This window comes from Cnephaeus nilssonii, assembly GCF_951640355.1.
Source record: "Cnephaeus nilssonii genome assembly, chromosome: 4".
Classification (NCBI taxonomy): domain Eukaryota; kingdom Metazoa; phylum Chordata; class Mammalia; order Chiroptera; family Vespertilionidae; genus Cnephaeus; species Cnephaeus nilssonii.
In genome coordinates this window covers 85,377,487-85,398,059 of record NC_137075.1, presented here as the reverse complement: position 1 = coordinate 85,398,059, position 20,573 = coordinate 85,377,487, and the positions used below count along the sequence as shown (strand labels likewise).

The following is a 20,573-nucleotide window of genomic DNA, read 5'->3' as shown; positions in this document are numbered from 1 at the left end:
CAATTACACAGTTTTCCCATGAAAATCTTGGTTTACCTACATACAAGGCGGAGAGGGGCAGGCCATCCAGTTCTACAGTTAGTATTTGGTTCAAAATTTTGTTGGTCCCAAGAGACCTTTAACAGTTCCCAGGCATAACCCAGTAAAAAGACCCTTCTTCGTTCCTTCTTGTTAACTTCAGATCCTCCCTACATCTTTTCCGTAACCAAGTCCTGTTGATCCTACCTTCCAACTGAAGCATCCATCTTATTAAAAAACTGCTGTTTAAAATTTTAATCCTGCTGTTTTGGCTTCTGTAAATGCTTGCTTGCTTAAATAATAAGGAAATAAGACTACTCCCTGTTCCAAAGAGGCTGTAAACCTTCCCCAGATGAAGTTATCAGTGCTGGCGCCAGGCCAAGCCTTTGGTTGAGGTCTCAAAGCCTCAGCACATAGGGCCCTTTAAGAGCTTGCAAAGGGAACCGGAAAAATCCTTATTTGGGAGACAAAGAAGGAAAAAACATATAAATACTGGAAACTTCCTGTGTGACTTCGCCCAGAATTTGAGAGACATTTTCCTCTGGGCCCGCATGTAATAATAATAATAAATGTAACTCCATCTCTCTAAGCGTTGCTTGGTTCTTCTCCGGTTTTCTGTAACACAACCATCTCTCCAACACATCGCTCCTCCATTACCACTGCCTCTGGTTTGGACGTCATTTTTTCCTCACCTGAATTCCTAGAAAATTGCTAAACTATCCTTCTGCCTACAATCCTATCATTTCCCTTACACCGTCCCTCCATATTCCCATTCTCCATCTCCTGCTTCAAATCCTTTCCTGGAAAATTTCCCTATGAAGAAAAACAGGGTCTCAATGGTTTCTTCTTGCTTCTGGAATAATACCTATATGAGTCACAGCCTTATCAGTAAACAGATGGCACACATAATATAGGACACAATTCAAGGAAGGTTTATTTCAATAAGGACCAAATATAAAGGTTCTTCAATCTAAAGGATATAGGGGAGCCATAGGGGAGCGCTCAGGAGGCTCTGACCTGAGGAAGTAGAACTGTGTGGTACACGGCTTCTAGACTGGCCCACAGAGAGCTCCACCTCCTGTCCTCATGCCCTTACATAAACCCCTTCCCTGGGGATGGACCTAGTGGCTTGCTACTAACAAAGGAATGAGACACTGTGTCCAACATTAGGTTATGAAATAGTGAGACTCCCACTACCAATCCCCACCCCTCTGCCTCCTCTCTGTGGCTCATTCTGATGAAACAAACTGCCACGCATGAGCTGCCCTAGGGAGAGGCACATGTGGCAAGGAACTGTGAGTAGGCTTTGGCCAACAGCCAGTGAGAAACCGAGGTGATCCTTCCAATAGCACTCGAGGAACTGAATCCATCCAGTAACCACATGAAGGAGCTTGGAATTGGACCTTTTTCCCAACTGAGGCTTCAGATGAATCTGCAATCTCAGCCCCCATCGTGACGGTGGCCTTGTGAGAGTCCTTGAACCAGAGGACCCACCTAACATGCACTAGGATTACTGCCCCCACAGAAACCAGGACATATAAATGTATGCACACCGTTGAATTTGGGGTGTGTGGGGGGAGGTAAATTGTTGCCGATAGATTACTAATACAAACTGGAACCACCCCAAGGACCATGAGGATGAGTAGAGAAAAGGGTTATCGGGACCCAGAAGAGGAGAGCATTCTACCTTGAGAGGAGCAATGACCTTCAGTCAAGGGACACAGCCAGTGCAAGACCTTGCAGAGAGGGAACCAGGGGGAGAAATACTCCAACTTTGCCTTTTCCTCCTTCCCATCTCTCCCCAGGCTTCTCCTGGCCAAATTCAACTGAAAGTCAGAGGTCACAGAAGCCGGGTACATGTTCACATGCAAGCAGCACGTAGAGGGGCTGAGCACGGGTGTGGAGGCACGGAGGGAAGATACCTGTACAACATCCAAACTCTTTGCCTGATGTACAAGGTTTTCATGATGTGACCCTAAGCTGCCCATCCAGAGCTATTTCTCAGCCCTTCATCACAGAAACCCAGCTCCATGTAAACAGCCACTTGAAGCTTCCAGAACTCAGCATACCACATTGCAGCTCCGTCCCTCTACATGTGCTGGTCCTCCTGCTCCTTCCGTTCTTCTTCCCTTCTCTGCCAGGTTAATTCTAGTCATATTTCAAGAATTAAAGCAGGTGCCAAACCCTCTGGATGTCTTCATGACATCACCATTCTCTCTCCTGATATGGACCTCATCACCCTTCTGTCTCCTCCCAGACCTTTACAATTCTGGTCTTTACAAGCACTGCAACAGTCTAAGTAAGTACCCAACTCTGCCCCATTGGCCTATGGGTTCATTCAGGGAATAGCCCCCGTCTTGCATTCCTAGCATCTAACAGTGTCTGGCTGACAAATGACACTCAATTTAGATTTGCTCATGAGTTTCTCATTTTCCTCCTGCCTTGGTCAGCAGGGTCTGCAGGTTCCCTGACTCGTTTGTGCTGGCCTCTACAAGCGCCTTTTATGAATTCCAGAATAATGCCCCATTCCCAGCTTTCTCCCCACCCCTGTCTCTTCCAGGCTAGGGTGCATACTGCTGCCTTTGTAACTAAAATAGTGCTACATTTACTTTCTGGAATTATGCCTAACCCAATCTCTGTCCAGGACTTCAAGGGTCCTAGATCATTAGGGGAAGTGACCTTGGGCTATCAGAGCAACACCAAGGTGAGACCCAGATTCTAGAAGACGAGGAGTTAATAACCAGAAGCTAGCAGTGGCATGCTATTTAACGACCCCTTCGATATACAAGAACACTGGCTTTTTCTTCTCCTCTAAACCTCCTAAGTCATTTGTGACACGATATATTACTGACAATATCCCATGCTGCTAGTTGAACATTGCTGCTCTCTACCATACAATCGGTACTGCAGAAGGATAACTGAACAAATATCTGAAATGTTATTAGTAAACCAAACATGACATCACCAAGAAGAGACTTTAACTATTGAATGTGAAATTATTATATTTTTCTTCCTTTTTTAAAATTATTTTTTATTATTTTTAAATTTCTATTGTTGAAAGTATTACGGATGTCCCCCTTTCCCCCCCATTAACCCCTCTACCCTACACCTGTCTACCCCACCCCACCCCCAGGCCTTCACTGCACTATTGTCTTTGTCCATGGGTTATGCATATATTCATTACATAAATTCTTTGGTTAATCTCTCTTTCACACCCCTCTTTCCCTCTGAGATTTGTCAGTCTGTTCCATGCTTCTATGTCTCTGGATCTATTTTGTTCATCAGTTTATTTTATTCATTAGATTTCACATGTAAGTGAGATCATGTGATACTTGTCTTTCTCTGACTGGCTTATTTTACTTAGTATAATACTCTCCAGGTCCCTCCATGCTGTCTCAAAGGGTAAGTGATCTTTGTTTTTTACAACTGCATAGTATTCCATAGTGTAAATGTACCACATCTTTTTTATCCACTCATCTACTGAGGGGCACTTGGGCTGTTTTCAAATTTTGGCTATTATAAATAACTCTGCAATGAACATAGGGTGCATATACTCTTTTGAATTGGTGCTTTTTTCTTCAGATATATTCCCAGAAGTGGAATCGCTGAGTCATAAGGCAGTCCCATTTTTTTTAATTTTTTGAGATAGCTCCAACATTTTAAAACTCAGATTCCTAGGACCCAACTCAGACCTATCTTTGGAGGGAGGGAGTCTTTTAAGGATCAGCATTTTTATAATTTTTATAAATGATCTAATATACAGCCAGGTTCAGATATCATCACTACATTGGGCAATTCAATGACCCGGGATCTTTTGGACCCAGGAATATAAAAAAGGTTAACAGGTCCAGGCAGCTTAATGAATAATTAAGGTTTTCTTTTAAATAGATTTTTAATGGCACCAATACATTTTTCATACACACCTTTAATCCAAAATGTGAATATGAAGGATGAAAAACTAAATTAGAAAGTCTGTTTAAGTCAATATATAAATCATGCCTTGGAAAAGTACAACTTCTTATGGTTAATGACATAGAAAACATGAAAAGAAAACGAAGAGTATTCTGAAACGTGTGAGCCTAAGGAACCCACCCATCATTACTCATGTGTCAGAAGGTCACCATCCCAAATGGCATTTAAAAGTCACAGCAACATTATGGACATAATCATCCTGCTTAATACGCGGAAGTTTACCCAAAAGCTCCATTTCTCTAGACTTGGCTTTTTAAATGTCAGCATCTGAATCAACACAACACAATCCAAGCAAAAATTTCACACTGGAAATGTCTGACAAGAGAAAGAGACAACAAACAAGGGAGCGAAAACAAAATGAAAGCACTGTTTGCACAGTTTTTTTAATGTAAATTTTTGTTGTAGACCTCTACGTAAAGGTCCGGTTTTATAGCTACAACCTCGAATAGGTTGTTACACAGAGGACGTCCATAGTAAATGTTTGAATTGACCTTGGTTTCAGGGATCAATCTTTAGCTACACCTTGAAGAGAGCGTCCAGCAGTAGGTAAGTGTTGGCCATAGCCAACGGTCTACAGCACTGAGAGTAGAGAACTAGGTGAATAGCCCAGGTTTCCAACACAACCATGGCTTAACTTAACTAGGTTTAAATGATTCCAGATCCTGGATCCACACTGGCAATAAGTGTATCTTCTTTCTCACGGATTGAACAGGTCCAATATCCCTTTTATAGCAATTAACTAATATATCAAATAACATGAACACATACGTACCTCCCACCCACGAGTGTGTCATGAGGAAGCAAGGTATATTTCCAAGATAGAAAACTAATGACTAAGTGGTCATTTCTTTAAAGAACTACAGCAATTAACAACTTTGTTTCTAAATTAAACAAAAACAAAAAAAGAGTCCCCCTACTACTTCATAAAACGTTAAAACTAAGTTCCCACAAACTTGTAGAAAGTTTTCACTTCCATGTAACAGCAAACATTCCGGGGGGAAAGGTGTTTGAATGGCATGACCTTTACATTTCCTATTAACCTTTAATAATCCATGGATTTGCAATCTCCTAAACTAAATATATTTGTAATGTTTTCTTGTGTCTTAAAAAAGCAACTCACTGTATGAACGTACATTGGTCAATTTATTAACAGCATCAACATTTACACATTTTATAAATTATTTCCTCTCCAGTGTTACTCTCTCTCTAAAAAGACCTAAAGCTAAAAGAAAAAGGAGCATTCGTTATGGACCACCTCCAGGCCAAGCAGGATGTCAGACGCCTTACTCTGTTTAAATGAATCTTCACAATAACCCCACTAGGTACTAGCCTTCCTCCCAAGTTATCTTTCTTCTTTTTATAAATGAAGAAACTGAAGCTCACAGAAATGACAAAAGTGACTCAAGGTCACACCTCTAAGAAGTGTCAAAGTTGCAACTTTAATACAAGTCTGACTCCCAACCTCATGTTCCTGCAAGCCTGGCATAGGGTCTCCCTGCTTGGGGAGTTAAGAAGGTAATGATGAATAAAAAATCTTTCCATTATTCTGTATGGCTCTCTAATTGGCTAGCCCGGTAAAACTATTTTTTCTTTACCACAACTTAATAAGCATCTCTCTCAGAAACAGGTCATCAAAGCAGTCTCTTGCAAAGCAAAGAATTAAGGAATTTGAGACTGGAAGCAGGAACAGTTTGAGAGTTCTATTTTTACTCAGAAAAGAGAAAAATTCACCATGCTGATCATCCAGAAATATCTAGTTCAACACTGCCCATATGATGACCAGAGATCGAACACAGAGTCTTGCAGAATACACAGAACCCAGAAGACAAGTCAAATATTTAGTGAAATGAATGAACATTAGCTCATTTTTCTTAAAATGTAATACAGTTAGGTTAAATTGTCACAAACAAACATTCAAAAGGCATATAAGAAGCAGTTATTTCCTTAAATTCAGTATGCACACAAATAAAAGTTATGTGCTATATTTCCTTCCTTTAAAATGTATCCTTTCAACTGTCTCTATTTGAATTAATAACACCAATGTCTTTCTATAACCCAAGGTCAAAAAACCCAGTCATCTCTGATTCACTATTCACCTCCTGATTCCATATTCACTTCGTTTCCAAGTCATTTTTAATTCTGACTCTTTAAACCCTCTGCTCAGTCCTGCTCAATTCCGAAGGGCATGTCCCCTGCTAGATTAGTGTCCTCCTTACCTTTCTCACAGACACAGAAATATCCCTCCTGGACCCTGCAATCTACCCTGATAACAATGCATTTGCCACACGGGGGCAAGACTCATAATCCCAAACAGATGCTGATTTTACAACTCCCAGCCCACAAGTTTTCCACGATTAAATTGCCTATGATTCCATATGCTAAAAATCTGGCTCCATCCAGCCTGTCTTCCCAAAATCGTACCTCCGTTTACGTCTAGTAACTCATCCTATGCCCAAGCTAACTGATTCTGGCGGCTGTTCCCTTTCTCCAGCTCTTTGCCTTTGCAGAGCACATCTCACCATCTGGAATGACCTTCTTGCCAAATAAGCAATCTCACCCATCTTTTAAAATTGAGTTCAAAGACCATTTCTTCCCAGCCCATTCCTGACCTCTGAGGCTAGAAGTGATCTCCCCCTCCGCTGAAATTATATAACAATCTACCTGCACTTCTGTTTTTGAAATGAGTGCTTAGACTCTATTACAGTTACTTGTATATCTCTCACCAACTGTCAACATCTAATACATACGTACCTCAGTGTTTCCCATAGCACCTAGACCAGTTCTTATACGTACTATCAGTTCGAAGAACATTCATGTAAATCATTGTTACAGTAAGGGTTTTATACCAAAGGGGAATATGTCTCCATCTTATTACACAGGTGATCTTTGAGTTTAAAGGAAACAAAATCACATATTTTCCCAAGTATTCAATACCAAGTATGACAAAATCTAACTGCCTTGAATTTTAGAATTGGAGAATCAGATATGAGAAGCGAACGATATTCATTTATCAGTCGAGGCAGTTCAGGCAGAAAACATTTGTCGAGCTATCAACCATCGGTCAACCCTACACAGAACACAGACACACACACACAACACAGCCAGCATCGCAGCATTTAACCAGATGCCTTACTTTGCGGTAGACTATCATATTTGGAGAACTGTCCTCTGGGTCAGCAGTTGCCACTGCTCTTTGCTCCCCGGATCCCTGAGCCATCCTGGATGTCTTCACTCACGCTGCAAAAATAAATTAACAGATCATTAAGACATGCAAGATTATATAAAGAGAGCTTTGCAATGCAAATAGCTATGTATCTTTGGGCAGGTGGCATGAAAACAAAGCATGATGTAAAAAAATTATATGATTGTGGACTTATTGTCCACATACATCCTTCTAATTCCAAAGCAACATATTCTTTATTTTTCAGCCCAGAACTGTGCACCTGAGGGGTAATCATATGCCAGTCTTAAGTAATCTCCTGAAGATGAATGAAACCACTCATTTTGATGTTGATTTTTTTACAAACTCATTCTATGATTAATTCTATGCATTAAAATATGAATATTTTATCAGGGAAATGCAAATCAAAACCACAAGGAGATACTGCTTCATACTCACTAGAAAGGTTACAATAATAAAAACAAAACCTCAAATAACAATCATTGAAAAGGACATGGGTAAATTGGTACCCTTGTACATTATTGATAGGAAATGGAAAACATTTGGTGGTTCCTCAAAAATTAAACATAGAATTGCATATAACCTGACAATTCCACTCCTAAGAACTGAAAACAGGTATTCAAACAAACACTCAAACATGAATGCTCATAGCAGCGCTATTGCCAAAATATGGAAATAACTCTATGTCCATCAACTGATGAATGGATAAATGAAATATGGCCTAACCCTACAATGGAATATAATTCAGCCATAAAAAGTAATAAAGCACTGACACATGCTACAACACAGATTAATCTTGAAAGCATTATGCTAAATGAAAGGAGCTAGATACAAAAGGTCACTGCAGTTGACTGAAGGTTTTTGTCCCCTCAAAATGCACGTGTTGACATCCTAGTCCCCAATGTAACAGTGTTAGCAGGTAGGACCTGTGGAAAGTGATGAGTGCCCTGATAAGAGGTCCCAGAGAGCTCCTTTATGAACCAGGAAACAGGCCCTCATGAGACACCAGATCTGCCCCCAAGTCTTGATCTTGGACTTTCCAGTCTCCAGAACTGAGAGAAGTAAATTTCTGTTGTTTATCAGCTATCCAGTCAATGGCATTCTATTACAGCAGCCTGAATGGACTAAGACAATGACATATTGTAGGATTCCACTGACACAAAGTATATATAATAGAGAAATCTATAGAGACAGAAAGCAGATTGGTAAATAACAGCAGCTGTAGAGAGGAGAGATTGGGGTGACTGCTTAAGGGAAATGGGGTCTCCTTTGGAGATGATCAAAACAGTTTTCCCAGGAAGAGAAAGATAAATATCACATGATCTCACTCATTTGTGGAATATAGTGAACAACATAAACCGATGAACAAAAAACAGATCCAGAGACAGAGAAACATCAATCAGAACGTCAAACCTCAGGGAAGGTAGGGGACGGTGGGGGTAAGGGGGAGAAATCAACCGAAGGACTTAATATGCATGCATATAAGCCTAATCAATGGACACAGACACCAGGGGGGTGGGGCATGAATGGGGGTGGAGTAATGGAGGAATAAGGACATATATGTAATACCTTAATCAATAAAGAAATGAAAAAAACAGTTTTCAACTAGATGGAGCTGATGGCTGTAGAACACTGTGAATGTACTAAGTGCCTCGGAGATGTATGCTTTAAAATGGTTAATTTTATGAGCATTGTTATGAATACAGGAAATGGGCTGTGAAAAAGGCAGTGATTGACAGGAGAGAGGCTATTACAGTTTAAAATAAGAGCGCGTGCATTTGTGAATTTCACCTCAATTAAGAAAAATGAATGTTTTTAATTTGACCTTTTAAAACATCTGAGAAGATAGCAGCGAGACAAGGACAACATAGGGACTTTTTGAGTAAAGAAGCAAGTTCAGTTCTTGGCATCACGTTGTATTTGCTGGGTGACCTCGAGCAAGTCAAATAACCTGTTGGGTGTTGGGTTCCTTTGTTAATTTTCTTTTAAAATGTACATGTTTCATATCTGCTGTGTAGCTAGAACCATGCCAAGGCACCTTCCTCTACGTTGCTCTCATCAGTAAAATGTGACTTCCACTGACTACTCATAGGTAAGGGTCAAATAAATGAGTATAAAAGTGTCCTATAAAGCCATAAAAGTCCTATACAAATGTTATCTCTGATCTAAGAGCCTGCCTGGGTTATTTGCACAAAATTCATAAGCTTTTCATCAAAGAAACTTTTATAAATACCATACTCGACAGAAAAGACCATTACAATTTAAAAGAAAAAACACCTCGGGAAACATTTTATTATAAAATAAGTTGGTACCAAAGGTCATTCAATAAAAATTAATTTGGGCAAAAAAGGGGAAAGAGACAGGAATTTGTAATTTATGCTAAGAATTTAATTACCCAAGATATCCCATTTGAATAATGTTGATTGCTTTCTTCATCATTTATGAATTAGGATGCGTTTTAAAAGCTAGATTACATGAAGAGATCAAGAGCATCATTCTATTATCTCTATCCACTGAAATATCAGTATTTCTATGAATATAGTACTATATGGAAACACTGATTATTATGCTAATCAGGGGCTTTGAAAGTTAAATGAACGCACTATTTATAAATAACTACTTATTTGCCTTAATACAGAATATGAATGAGCATGAAAAACAAATTTTGAGTCCATTTATGTATGCTCTTTTGTCTATGTAACAGAGTTATTTGGGGCTCCTATTGCTTTATTTTAAAATGAACACCTTCACTTTAATGAGTATATTATCCTCCACCTAGAAAACTGTGTTATAATAGTAAGGTTGGAAATGACCTAGAAATAATCATGTCAGTCCTCCCTTTGCCTTTCCCTGACTCTCCTCCCTGCCCCCCAACAGAAACAGTTCTCTGTGTTAAAGCAGGCTAATGTCCCAGGATCTGAACTGCTAAGTGAATGCGGTTAGGAATTCCAGTGAGTCTAGTAGTATGTAATAGAAAGGCTTCTATTTTGATTCTTCCATCAACTCATTTTGAAACTCAAGCTAGTCATTTACCTTTTCTGTGTCTACTGGTATAAAATATCATTTCTAAAATACATTCTAGTCCCTATGTCAACAGTTGTTAGAGAGAGCTGAGTGCAAAACCTGCATTGATAAGGATGTTCTGATTAAATTCACTGACTATAAAGCTGGTGTTCATGAAATTAAAGGAATAGATTCTCACTCATTACAATATGGTATAAAATATTTATTTTTAAATGAAGTACAATAGAAATAGGAATATTTTAGATTTAGTGGTAGAGGAAAACAAAACCTTCTTCATGTTATTTACATACACTATGTGTATATACACATAGTAAATAATGCAGGGACTTTGGTTTTAATATTTGAAGAATGTGAATGTTTTTCTGAAAACATGACTACATTTCAATAGACTCGCCAAGAAGAGACAAGATAGTTTCATGGTTACAAGCTGGCCTATGTCATCAGATGGATCTATGTCTGGGTCCAGGCTCCACCACTTACTAGCTATGTGATCTGGGGCAAGTTACTTTACCTCTCTGCCTTTGTTTCCTTATCCGTCACAAACCTGTCCCGGCATAGCGGAAAGCCTTCTGAACTGGGAGGCCTGGTTCCTCTACCTAGTCTGCAACTAACTAGCTGTTGGAATCAGGTTAAGCCTCGGCTTCTCTGCACCTCAACTGGACATTGACTATAAAACCCAGCATTCTTAGTATTCCCTCCAGTTCTGACCTGGAACTCAGAACTTCCAATTTCTAAATTTCCTTCAAAGACTCACCAGAATGTTCCACGCTACCTCTCTTCCATCACCACTGCCTCTATGCTAGCCCAACTCCTCTATTTGTGACAGTGCTCATGCCAATCACAGAACTGGGGGTAAGCTTTCCTTCCCAGCCTTAGCATGCCTCCCCCTGAAGCAATTCCTGTAATACCACCGCCCACCACTAGGTGCCACAAGACAACATTTATTCTTGGAGCAAACACTGAGCATCTATTCCCAAGGCTTGGTGCGAGGCCCTGGAGATAGAAAGATAAATCAGACACAAGTGCTCTCATTAAAGTATTCAGAGTCCAGCAGGGGTGGCAGACATGTCCACAAAAGCGGGACACTGTAATGTGTGGGTGTTCAGTTATAACAGAGCCACTGAGACGAGAGCAGGGTGAACGGGAGTCTAGGGAAGGCAGAAGAGGACACTTGAACCTAGGTGATGACATAGGCATGGACATCTAAAGACCCAGAAGTATAGACACTCAAGAAGAAAAAGAACACATGAAGATGATCTGATCTCAAGGAGATTATGTGGGAGAACAGCCAAATGTGGAGAGTGAAATAACAGGGATTCCCATCTGCCTGGAATCATGGCTTTGTTTCCTTGTTTATCAGAGGTCTCTATGAGAAAGCCAGTTCTACTGAGTGGAGTCTCTGTCGATGGGGTTCACCCTGTATCCCTGGCATCTAGAATAGGGCCTGGCACAGAGCTGGTACTCAAATATTTTTGAATGAATAATGGAACCTTATTGATAAGACTCTGCCAAGATGCAGTGAACTCCTTCGGGAGCACTCGCCTAGATGGCAAGCCAACAGAGAGAGCTCTTTATCAACAAAGCCCTGTGTATGGAATCACACATGACTTTCCCCAAAGTATATGGATAGGGATCAGCCCTGAAAGCAGGAACCCACTTTTGGAATCCATGAAAGACATGTTGGGAGAGTGGGAAGTATAGTGAGAAGATCCCCTTTGAATAAGAGAACAATTGAGCATCTCTGACTCAAGCTCTGATTAGCACATCTTTTGAAAGTTGGGACTGCAATTTACTCCAAATTTATATTGCATTTGTAGCTCTTAGTTATGACAAATGCCAGCTGTTTTCCTTTGTAATGGCAGCTTCTCTGGAGCAAGCTAATCTTAGGGTCCAGCAGATAACAATGCCGGGCAGAGCAGGTAGGCAAGACCCAAGGATGTGGAAAAGGAATGGGCTTTGCAGTCAGACCATGAACTGCATCTCAGCTCTGGCCACACCAGGGCTGCTGTGGGCCTTTGGCAATTGAATCCCCCATCCTCAACTTCCAGCTCTTCACCTGGGAGATGAGAACCTTCTACTCTGCAGGGTTGCTTTTGAAGAATAAAATAAGTCATGTAAATTCCTTAGCAAAAAAAGAAAAAAAAAATGAAGGTAGCAACTGACTAGCAGTCTTGTTCTGTGCCAGTGTTTGGCCAAATGAAATCCCCAGGCCACCTGCACCAGAATGACTGGAGAAGCCCTTCCCCAATCCTCACATATTCTGCTTGGGTGCAAAGGAGAGGAAGCCGGGGTGGACCTCTACAATTACACCACAATGCCACAAAAATCATTGTCACATGCAGTTGAAAATCTTAAGATGTCACTCCTGCCACTCTTAGTGCCCAGTCCTCACAACTCTATGCAGGAAAATGTCTTGTAGGAGAGGTAATCATATTCTGGCTGTAATATAGTCTGAACATTTATGCTGCCAAATAAGAATCCTGTTGATGCTATTGCCTCTCCTCCATGTTATATCAAATTCATATAGTTTGCCTCGGCCCATTAAAACCCAATGGGTTTTTTCTGACATAGGCAATGTTAAGCTCTTCAGAAAAAAAAAATTTACAAGACGTGTGCTATCTCAGTAATACAAGCTTGTTTATATAGTTCTAATCTGACTGAGTGGGCAGGAACCTCAAGGGGAAAGAAGGAAGAAAACAGATATAAAGAACAAATAACTCTTCCTATTATAGCAGAGTCTGCCAACCTGACATTTCCTATATGCTCCAGACTCAGATGATCAACGACAGATCGAGTGTCTGTTTCAGGTAATCACTAAAGATCTCTGAAAACAAGGAGACAGAGCTCAATGCCCAGGGGCCAATTTTGATGGCAATGCTAGGTACCCAGTATTTTACTGAGATATAATTGCTTAATCACTCAGGTCTTCAGTTAGAATTCTGTGGTTCCCAAAAGCTGATCAAGGACCTGAACCTAACTAGCAGACTCAAAATCACCTGGGAGAGATTCTAAAGACACATGTTCCTGGTTTCCATGCTCCAGAAAGTCTTTTATTATTACTAGAGGCCCAGTGCACAAAATTCATGCACAGGTGGAGTCCCTAGGCCTGGCTGGCAATCAGGGCCGATCGGGACCATCTCACCCAGTCCCCATCAGGGCCAGGCCAATTGGGGCCTGCCAGCCAGGGGGAGAGACAGGGGAAGGGACCGCGGGAGGTTGGCTGGCCAGGGGGAGGAGCTGGCCAGGGGGGGGAGCTGGCCAGGGGGAGGAACTGGCCAGGGGGAGGGACTGCAGGAGGTTGGCCAGCCGGCCCCGATCTAGTTGTGTAGAGGTGGTAAGGTAGCGGCAAGCATAGACCACAGACAGAGTGCCCCCAAAATGGCTTGAACACCAGCTATGCTCTGAAGTGGAAATACAGCTCCACTTTGCTGCCCGCGCTCAGGCCGCCTCACTCTCCCAAGGGCGGAGTTGCTGACAGACAGGTCGTCTCTCCTACCTCAGACACACATTTTCTTGGGGCTCCACCCCCAAGCATGTTAGGTAGCTGACTTCGGCCAATGATGGCACACCGCCATAGGAGTGCTAGCCAATCAGTGGTTGGGAGCCCAGAAAGGCGCAGAGCCAAGCTAGAAGGGGCAGAAGGGTGAGCAGTGCAGTGTGGTGTGGTGGCAGAAGTAAGATGGCAGTGGTGCTTGCTTTACATCTTTGCAGTTAGGCTGCTGCCTTGCCCCTTCTGCCCCCTCCAAGCTGCTACTCTGTCTCAATCAATGTCAGGGTCGCTCTCCTCCTACAGGCTTCCCAGACCCAGATTCTCTGGTGCCCAGAGCCTTAGCTGGGGGGAGGGACCATGGGAGGTTGGCCAGCTGCGGGAGGTTGGTTGTGGGAGCCCACTGACCACCAGGGGGCGTGTTGAGCGTCTGCCCCCTGGTGGTCAGTGCATGTCGTAGCGACTGGTTGACCAGTCGTTCTGGTCCTTCCAGTCGTTTGGTCTTAACGGTCGCTTAGGCTTTTATATATGTAGATTATTGTTATTATTAATTGATGAGAGAGAGAGAGAGAAACGTCAATTCGTTATGCATTCTTGGGTTGCTTCTTGTATGTGCCCTGATTGGAAATTAAACCTGCAACCTTGGTGTATCAGAACAACGCTCTAACCAACTGAATTTCCCAGCCAGGGCTGTTCTAAAAACTCTACTTTGGCCGGTCTAGGGTGGTCCCTAGAGATTTATGATTTAAACGTTCCCCAGGTGATTTGGAAGCACAGGCAAGCTTTGGAACCATTGACCTAGATTCCATGGAGCCTGCCTTCTCTTCACCTGATCCCTCCGTCCCTTCCCATGTCATAGCCGTGCTAAGCTGGGGTCCTTTAACTTCCCTTGTATTCAGGCAAAAACTCACTCTAAGGGATAAAGCCAGGGTCATGGGATCGAAGAACTGGCTCTCAATCCTGGCCTTGCCACTTCAGTGCTGTGTGCACAAGCAACTTACTGCTATGCTTCTTTAGCCTCTCTGAGACTTGGTTTCCTCATCCAGAAAATGCAACACTAATCACCCTGCTTCCATGATTCTCAGCCTGGCTGCTCAGAATCACTCAGGCAGAGCTTCACAGCAACTATAACAAGTGGGTGTTATTCCTACTCTACAGGTGAGAAAATTGAGGCTCCACAACATAGGTAACTCGCCCAAAATAAGTTGTCAGCCAGAAAACTAAAATTCAAACTCAGCGCTGATTTCAATGCCCACAGACTTGCAATGCGTCAGTCTTGGTCTCCAGTGAAATCAGCTATATAGAGTGTTTAAAACAAAATTGTGTAAATTTATATGAAATTTAAGTATATACCTAAATATAAAACACTTAGCACCTATATACTATATATAAAGTACTTAGTACTAGATACTAATGCACATATTACAACCCATAAACAGTAGGTCCTCATCCACTTTGTAGTTCCCTCCTTCCTCGTGTCTCAGTGAAGTTGACTTGCCCATATCAATCCTATCTTAAGACATATATATATAGGGGGAAACCTATATCCATAGGGAGGAAAGGTCAGTGGGGGAAAATAGGGACATATGTAATACTTTCAACAACAAAGATTTTAAAAAAGACATATATATAAATACAACCCTCTCTGGGTTGCCACAGCTCCCTGACTAAACAAACTAATCCACCGAAACTTCTCATAAAGAAAAATATTTTTGCATTTCCTATATTAAACAGTAATCCTAAAAATTAAGCTAGGAGGGAGTAGAAAGTTCTTCACATAACAGGATGTGTTTGGCCATGTGATGTGCCCCTCAGTCCTGTTAACACCATCACTACTTGAAGCTCAGGTCCACCCAGGAGTCTCTTCTTCCCGGGGCTCTGAACTCCACACTGTCTTGGACACCCTCAGACCCTGCCAATCCCCACTGACTCTTCCTGCCTTTTGAACTCTTCTCTTTGAACTTTGACTTTCTGTGACTTTAATGAAAACCTGGCTTCCCCCTGTAGCCCCTTGTCCTCACCCCATATATCAAGACCAGGATGGAAGGTAAGCATCCTCCTCGTTGTCCATTGCTGTTTTAAATGATGTCCCTACCATGTTCCTACCCAAATCCTTGTTCTTGTGACACTCAGATCCTCAGACTATGCCACCTCCTTCCCATCCTCACTTCTGTGCCCCCCCCCCACCTCCTCTTATGCCCTTTCATTTCCTGAAGATTCAGGTTTCGGTTCTCCACCTCTTAGTCAACCTCGGTGACTGTAACATCAGAATCAAAGACCTAACTGACAAAGCTGTTTTCTCCATCCTTTTTAGTTCCTCACCTGAATCTTTTCCTCCATGCCTCTTCCCCAGCCACTGCCTCGCACGGCCACATGCTGAACCTCATCTTATCCAGTGCCTGGACCACTCAGATCGCCCACTCTGTCCACCTTCCCTCTTTACAGCTCAGCTACTCTACATTCACTGCAAACATTCTCCAAACTTATTTAGTCATTCAACCTACACCTTTTTTTATTTTTTTCTTCTCTCACTGGCTCCATCATTATAATCACTCAGTCGCTCCCTTGCAAATATCCTCAACTCCCTCCCCTCCCCCTTTCTGTGTCATATTTCCTGGCAAATCCCCAATATTAACAGAACCTGCGTATCCACCATACAATATCCACACAATATCTGAATATCCAAGATCACATCCCAGCAGGTGAACACTTTGGGGTGGGGTGAGGCAGGGGTAAAGAGGAAATCACACAACCAGGTGACTAGTGGCATTTTAAATTCATGAGCACAAACTTTAAATAACTTAGTTAATACTTCCCACCAGATCTAAAACGTTTTCCTACCAAGTTTGATCTCCTCTTCTGAATTGGTTACCTCATGTCTCCTGCTTGTTCAAACTTTACACAGAGTCTCAGTTGATGAGGTCACTTCAAACTCCACTGAAGAAATGGAAGCCAGCAGAGGGCAAGTCTCGCATCTTGGGACACCCTCACCTAAATCGTCCTGTAAGTCGTCTTCCCTCCCATTGCAACAGAGGAAGTGTTGCTGCACTTACTAACAAAAAGTTGTTCCACGTTTGCTCTTAAGTGGAAGGTTAGAGAATATTTCTCCTCTCCTCACCCTACCACCCCATCAATGGGGCTCTAGTATAATAACAGTGAGTTACAGCAAAAAGACCTCTAAAACACAAACTCTCCGAGGAGCACTTCGGAAACCTACAGTCAAGAGAGAAGACTAAAACAGGGGAAATGAAGCTTCCGGCACCTATAGCTAGAGCAAACATTAAACAGCCCAACCCTTAGCCAAATGAAATAAAGCCCTCCTCTAACGGCCTAGCTGTCTCAGCTCCTAATATCTCACACATTGTGTTTGGCTTTTAAGCAGTCATCAGAGCCAGACTCAGATAAGACACAGATGTTGAAATTATCTGAAAGGGAATCCAAAATAACTATGATTACATATGTTAAGACTTATAATGGGAAAAGTAGGTGGTAATTAAACAGAGAGACAGAATTTTTTTTTTAATCCTTAAAAAGAGAAATGCTAAAAGTCAAAAACACTGTAATAAATTAAGAATTCTCATTGGTAGACTCTAAATGGCCAAGGAAATAATCAGTGAAGTTCCATGAAGATTAATAGAAACTTCCCAAATGAGAAAGAAAAAGAATTTTTTTAAAAAATGGAACAGCATATCTAAGAACTGTGGTACAATAGCAAAAGATGTAACATAAGTGTACTTGGAACACCAGGAGAAGAAGAAAAAGGAGTAAAAGAAATATTTGGAGGAGTAAAGACTGACAGCTTTCCAAAGTTAATAACATACACCAAACCTCAAATCCAGGAAGATCAGAAAACACCAGACAGGGTTGAAAAACAAGAATAAAAACCACTACACCTAAGCGTATTATATTTAAAGTGCAGAAAATCAAAGACAGAGAAAATCTTGAAAGAAACCAAAAGAAAAAAACACCTTAACATATAAAGGAACAAGTATAACAAATATACAGGGCTTCTCAACAGAAATGACACAGATGAGAGAGGAGTGAAATACTTACAATGTTGAAAGAAAAACGCCACACACCTAGAATTCTACATCTAGTGAAATTATCCTTCAAAAGTGAAGGAAAAATAACAACTTTCTCTAACAAAGAAAAACTGAGCAAGTTCACTAGCAAACTTTCCCTGCAAGAAATGCTAAAGGAAGTTTTTCAGATACAGGAAAATTAAATAGGTCAGAAACTTGGGTCTACAAAAAGAAAGAACAAGCATCGAGGAGGAGATAAACAAAGGAAAAATACAGTCTTTTATTGTCTAATTCTTAATTAACCTAAGAGAAAGGAGTAAGACTCTTTTGAACAATGTTCATGGAAAAGAAAAAAATACTATACTTTGACAGACTAACAATATCAATGTCTAACACAGAGATCCATAATAACCTTGACCATCAACTAGTTCAAGGTTGGCAAAGTAGAGCCTGGGGGACAAACCTAGCTGGCCGCCTGTTTTTGTATAATCTATGAGCTAAGAATGGTCTTTACATTTTTTAAATTGTCAACAAAAGTTGAAAGAATATTTTATAACACATGAAAACTATAAATATCAAATTTCTGTGTCCATGAAGTTTGATAAATAAACTCCCATTTGTCTACTGACTGTCTATGGCTGTTTTTATGCTACAACAGCAGAGTTATATAGTTGCAACAGAGACCATATGGCCTGCAGAGCTCAAAATATTTACTATTTGGTCCTTTACATAAAAGATTTTGTGAAAATGAAAGCATAGATTAAAAATATATATGTTTTATGTTCCCTGAACAAGTCCAATCATTTAATTTTTTCAGAGGATGAAACTAAGGCCTAGAGAAACCAAGTTATATTCTAATGTCATCTTGCTGGTTAGTAATAGAGCCAGCACTAGAATTTGGGTCTTGAGGGCCTAAATGCCTCTCCTCTCACATGAGAGAACTTACATTTTATAAGTGTGGGTGCTAAGATTATACTGTCGAATACTACTAATACTACTGACTCCAGGGACTGCAGAAGTAACATTTTATTACCCTCTTGGTTTACATGAAAGGTTGTATGACTGCTAAAGAAGAAGTAGGAGTGACAGAGGAGCTTTGCCAATTTTTACACACAAGACGGGGATGACTAAGAGATAAAAAGGATGACGTGTTCCCAGGGGATCCAAGAAGAAAGGCACTCTTCTTGGCTTATTTTAAAAAAGAATGTCAGTTTTGTTTCCTTGGAATTTTGTTGTTTTCTTTCTCCATTTTTTTAAGAACAGGCGAAATCAGTCTCTTTTTACCCTCAGCCTAGGCATTTAAATATCGGTACATCTCTTCTATGCTTCATAATGCATGTACTTAGAGCAGCAATAGCAGGCTTTTCATCTGCTGGAGATAGTAGATGTAACAAAAGAAAGATATATTCATAAAGCTCATCAGGCAGAAGCAATACAGGTCAAAGAAATAACAGGTTTTTGAATAGGTTTCTGAGGGGTTTTTGTTACTGTGCAGAAGACAAAGATCATACAATTAGAATGTACCGCTTCTTACAATGAGGGTCTAACCTATAACAGAACCACCCTTAAGAACTAGAAAAGCTTGATAAAATTTTTTAAAAAGAGGGCTCCCAAGGTAATGAGTACATATGGGACCAAGGGGGTGGTGGGGAAAAGGGGGGAGAAAGGAGGTGAGCTGGGCATTCCATGCAACTATTGCCTTAACCATTTGGTCAAATTCAATGTGTGTGCATGAAAATACTCTTAGCAAATTTTGAATGTAAAAGAACTGCTTAATCTGATAAAGGATAGTATAAAACACAACAACCATAATATTTAATAGTCACACTTTGAAAATTTTCCCACTGAGATTAGAAATGAGACAAGGATGCCCACTATGACCACTTCTATTCACCATCATATTAGAGGTCTTAGCCAAGGCAACAGGCAAAAAAAAAAAAAAAAAAAAAAAAAAAAAAAAAAAAAAAAAAAAAAAAAACTAAATAAAAGACATAATGATTGCAAAGGAAAAAGTAAACACTATTTTGCCAGTAATTTGATTGTATACATGGAAAGTCCATAATAATCTACATGGCGCTATTATAATTAATAAGTGTGTTTAGCAAAATCACTGGCACTATATAAAAACCGATTGTACATATTCACAATAACTGGAAAATGATGTTTTTAAAAGATATCACTTATCTATACTAATAAAAGCCTAGGTGGTGTCTCGCCCTCATGTCATCACAAGATGGCCACCCCATGTCGTCACAAGATGGCCACCCCCATGTTGTCACAAGATCGGGGGAGGGCAGTTGGGGGCAAGATCAGGCCAGCAGGAGAGGGCAGTTGGGGGCAACCAGGCCAGCAGGGGAGGGCAGTTGGGGGCGATCAGGCTGGCAGGAGAGCAGTTAGGGGGTGATCAGGCTGGCAGGCAGAAGCAGTTAGGGGCAATCAGGCAGGCAGGTAGGCAAGTGGTTAGGAGCCAGCAGTCCTGGATTGTGAGAGGGATGTTAGACTACCCCGAGGGGTCCCCGATTGGAGAAAGTGCAGGTTGGGCTGAGGAACACCCCCCCAGTGCACGAATTTCATGCACCAAGCCTCTAGTAATGTATAAAATAACTTCAAATACTAAGACTATATCTCAATAAAGGTGTACAATACCATTAGAACATAGAGATATACAAAACACTAACAGAAATAACAGGTCTAAATAAATGAAGGGCTATATCATATTAATGAATTGAAATAATCAACATTTTAAAGACATTAATTGTGGCTAGAGATTTAATGCATTCCCAATCAAAATCTCATCAAAAGATTATTTTAAATTTATATAGTGATGCAAATGGCTAAGAATAACCAAGCTATTCTTAAATAAGAACAC

General features: G+C 41.0%; 1 protein-coding gene across 10 annotated transcripts in view; it reads right to left on the bottom strand.

The window, feature by feature from the left end:
* RGS6 (regulator of G protein signaling 6) overlaps positions 1-20,573 on the bottom strand; it is a 476,765-nt gene that overhangs the window by 442,894 nt on the left and 13,298 nt on the right. For all 10 annotated transcript variants that reach the window (XM_079768733.1, XM_079768734.1, XM_079768737.1 and 7 more), the window contains exon 2: positions 7,124-7,227. In XM_079768733.1, the coding sequence (XP_079624859.1) occupies positions 7,124-7,207 (84 nt within the window). In that variant the 5' untranslated portion in view covers positions 7,208-7,227. The remainder of the gene's footprint in view (positions 1-7,123; positions 7,228-20,573) is intronic.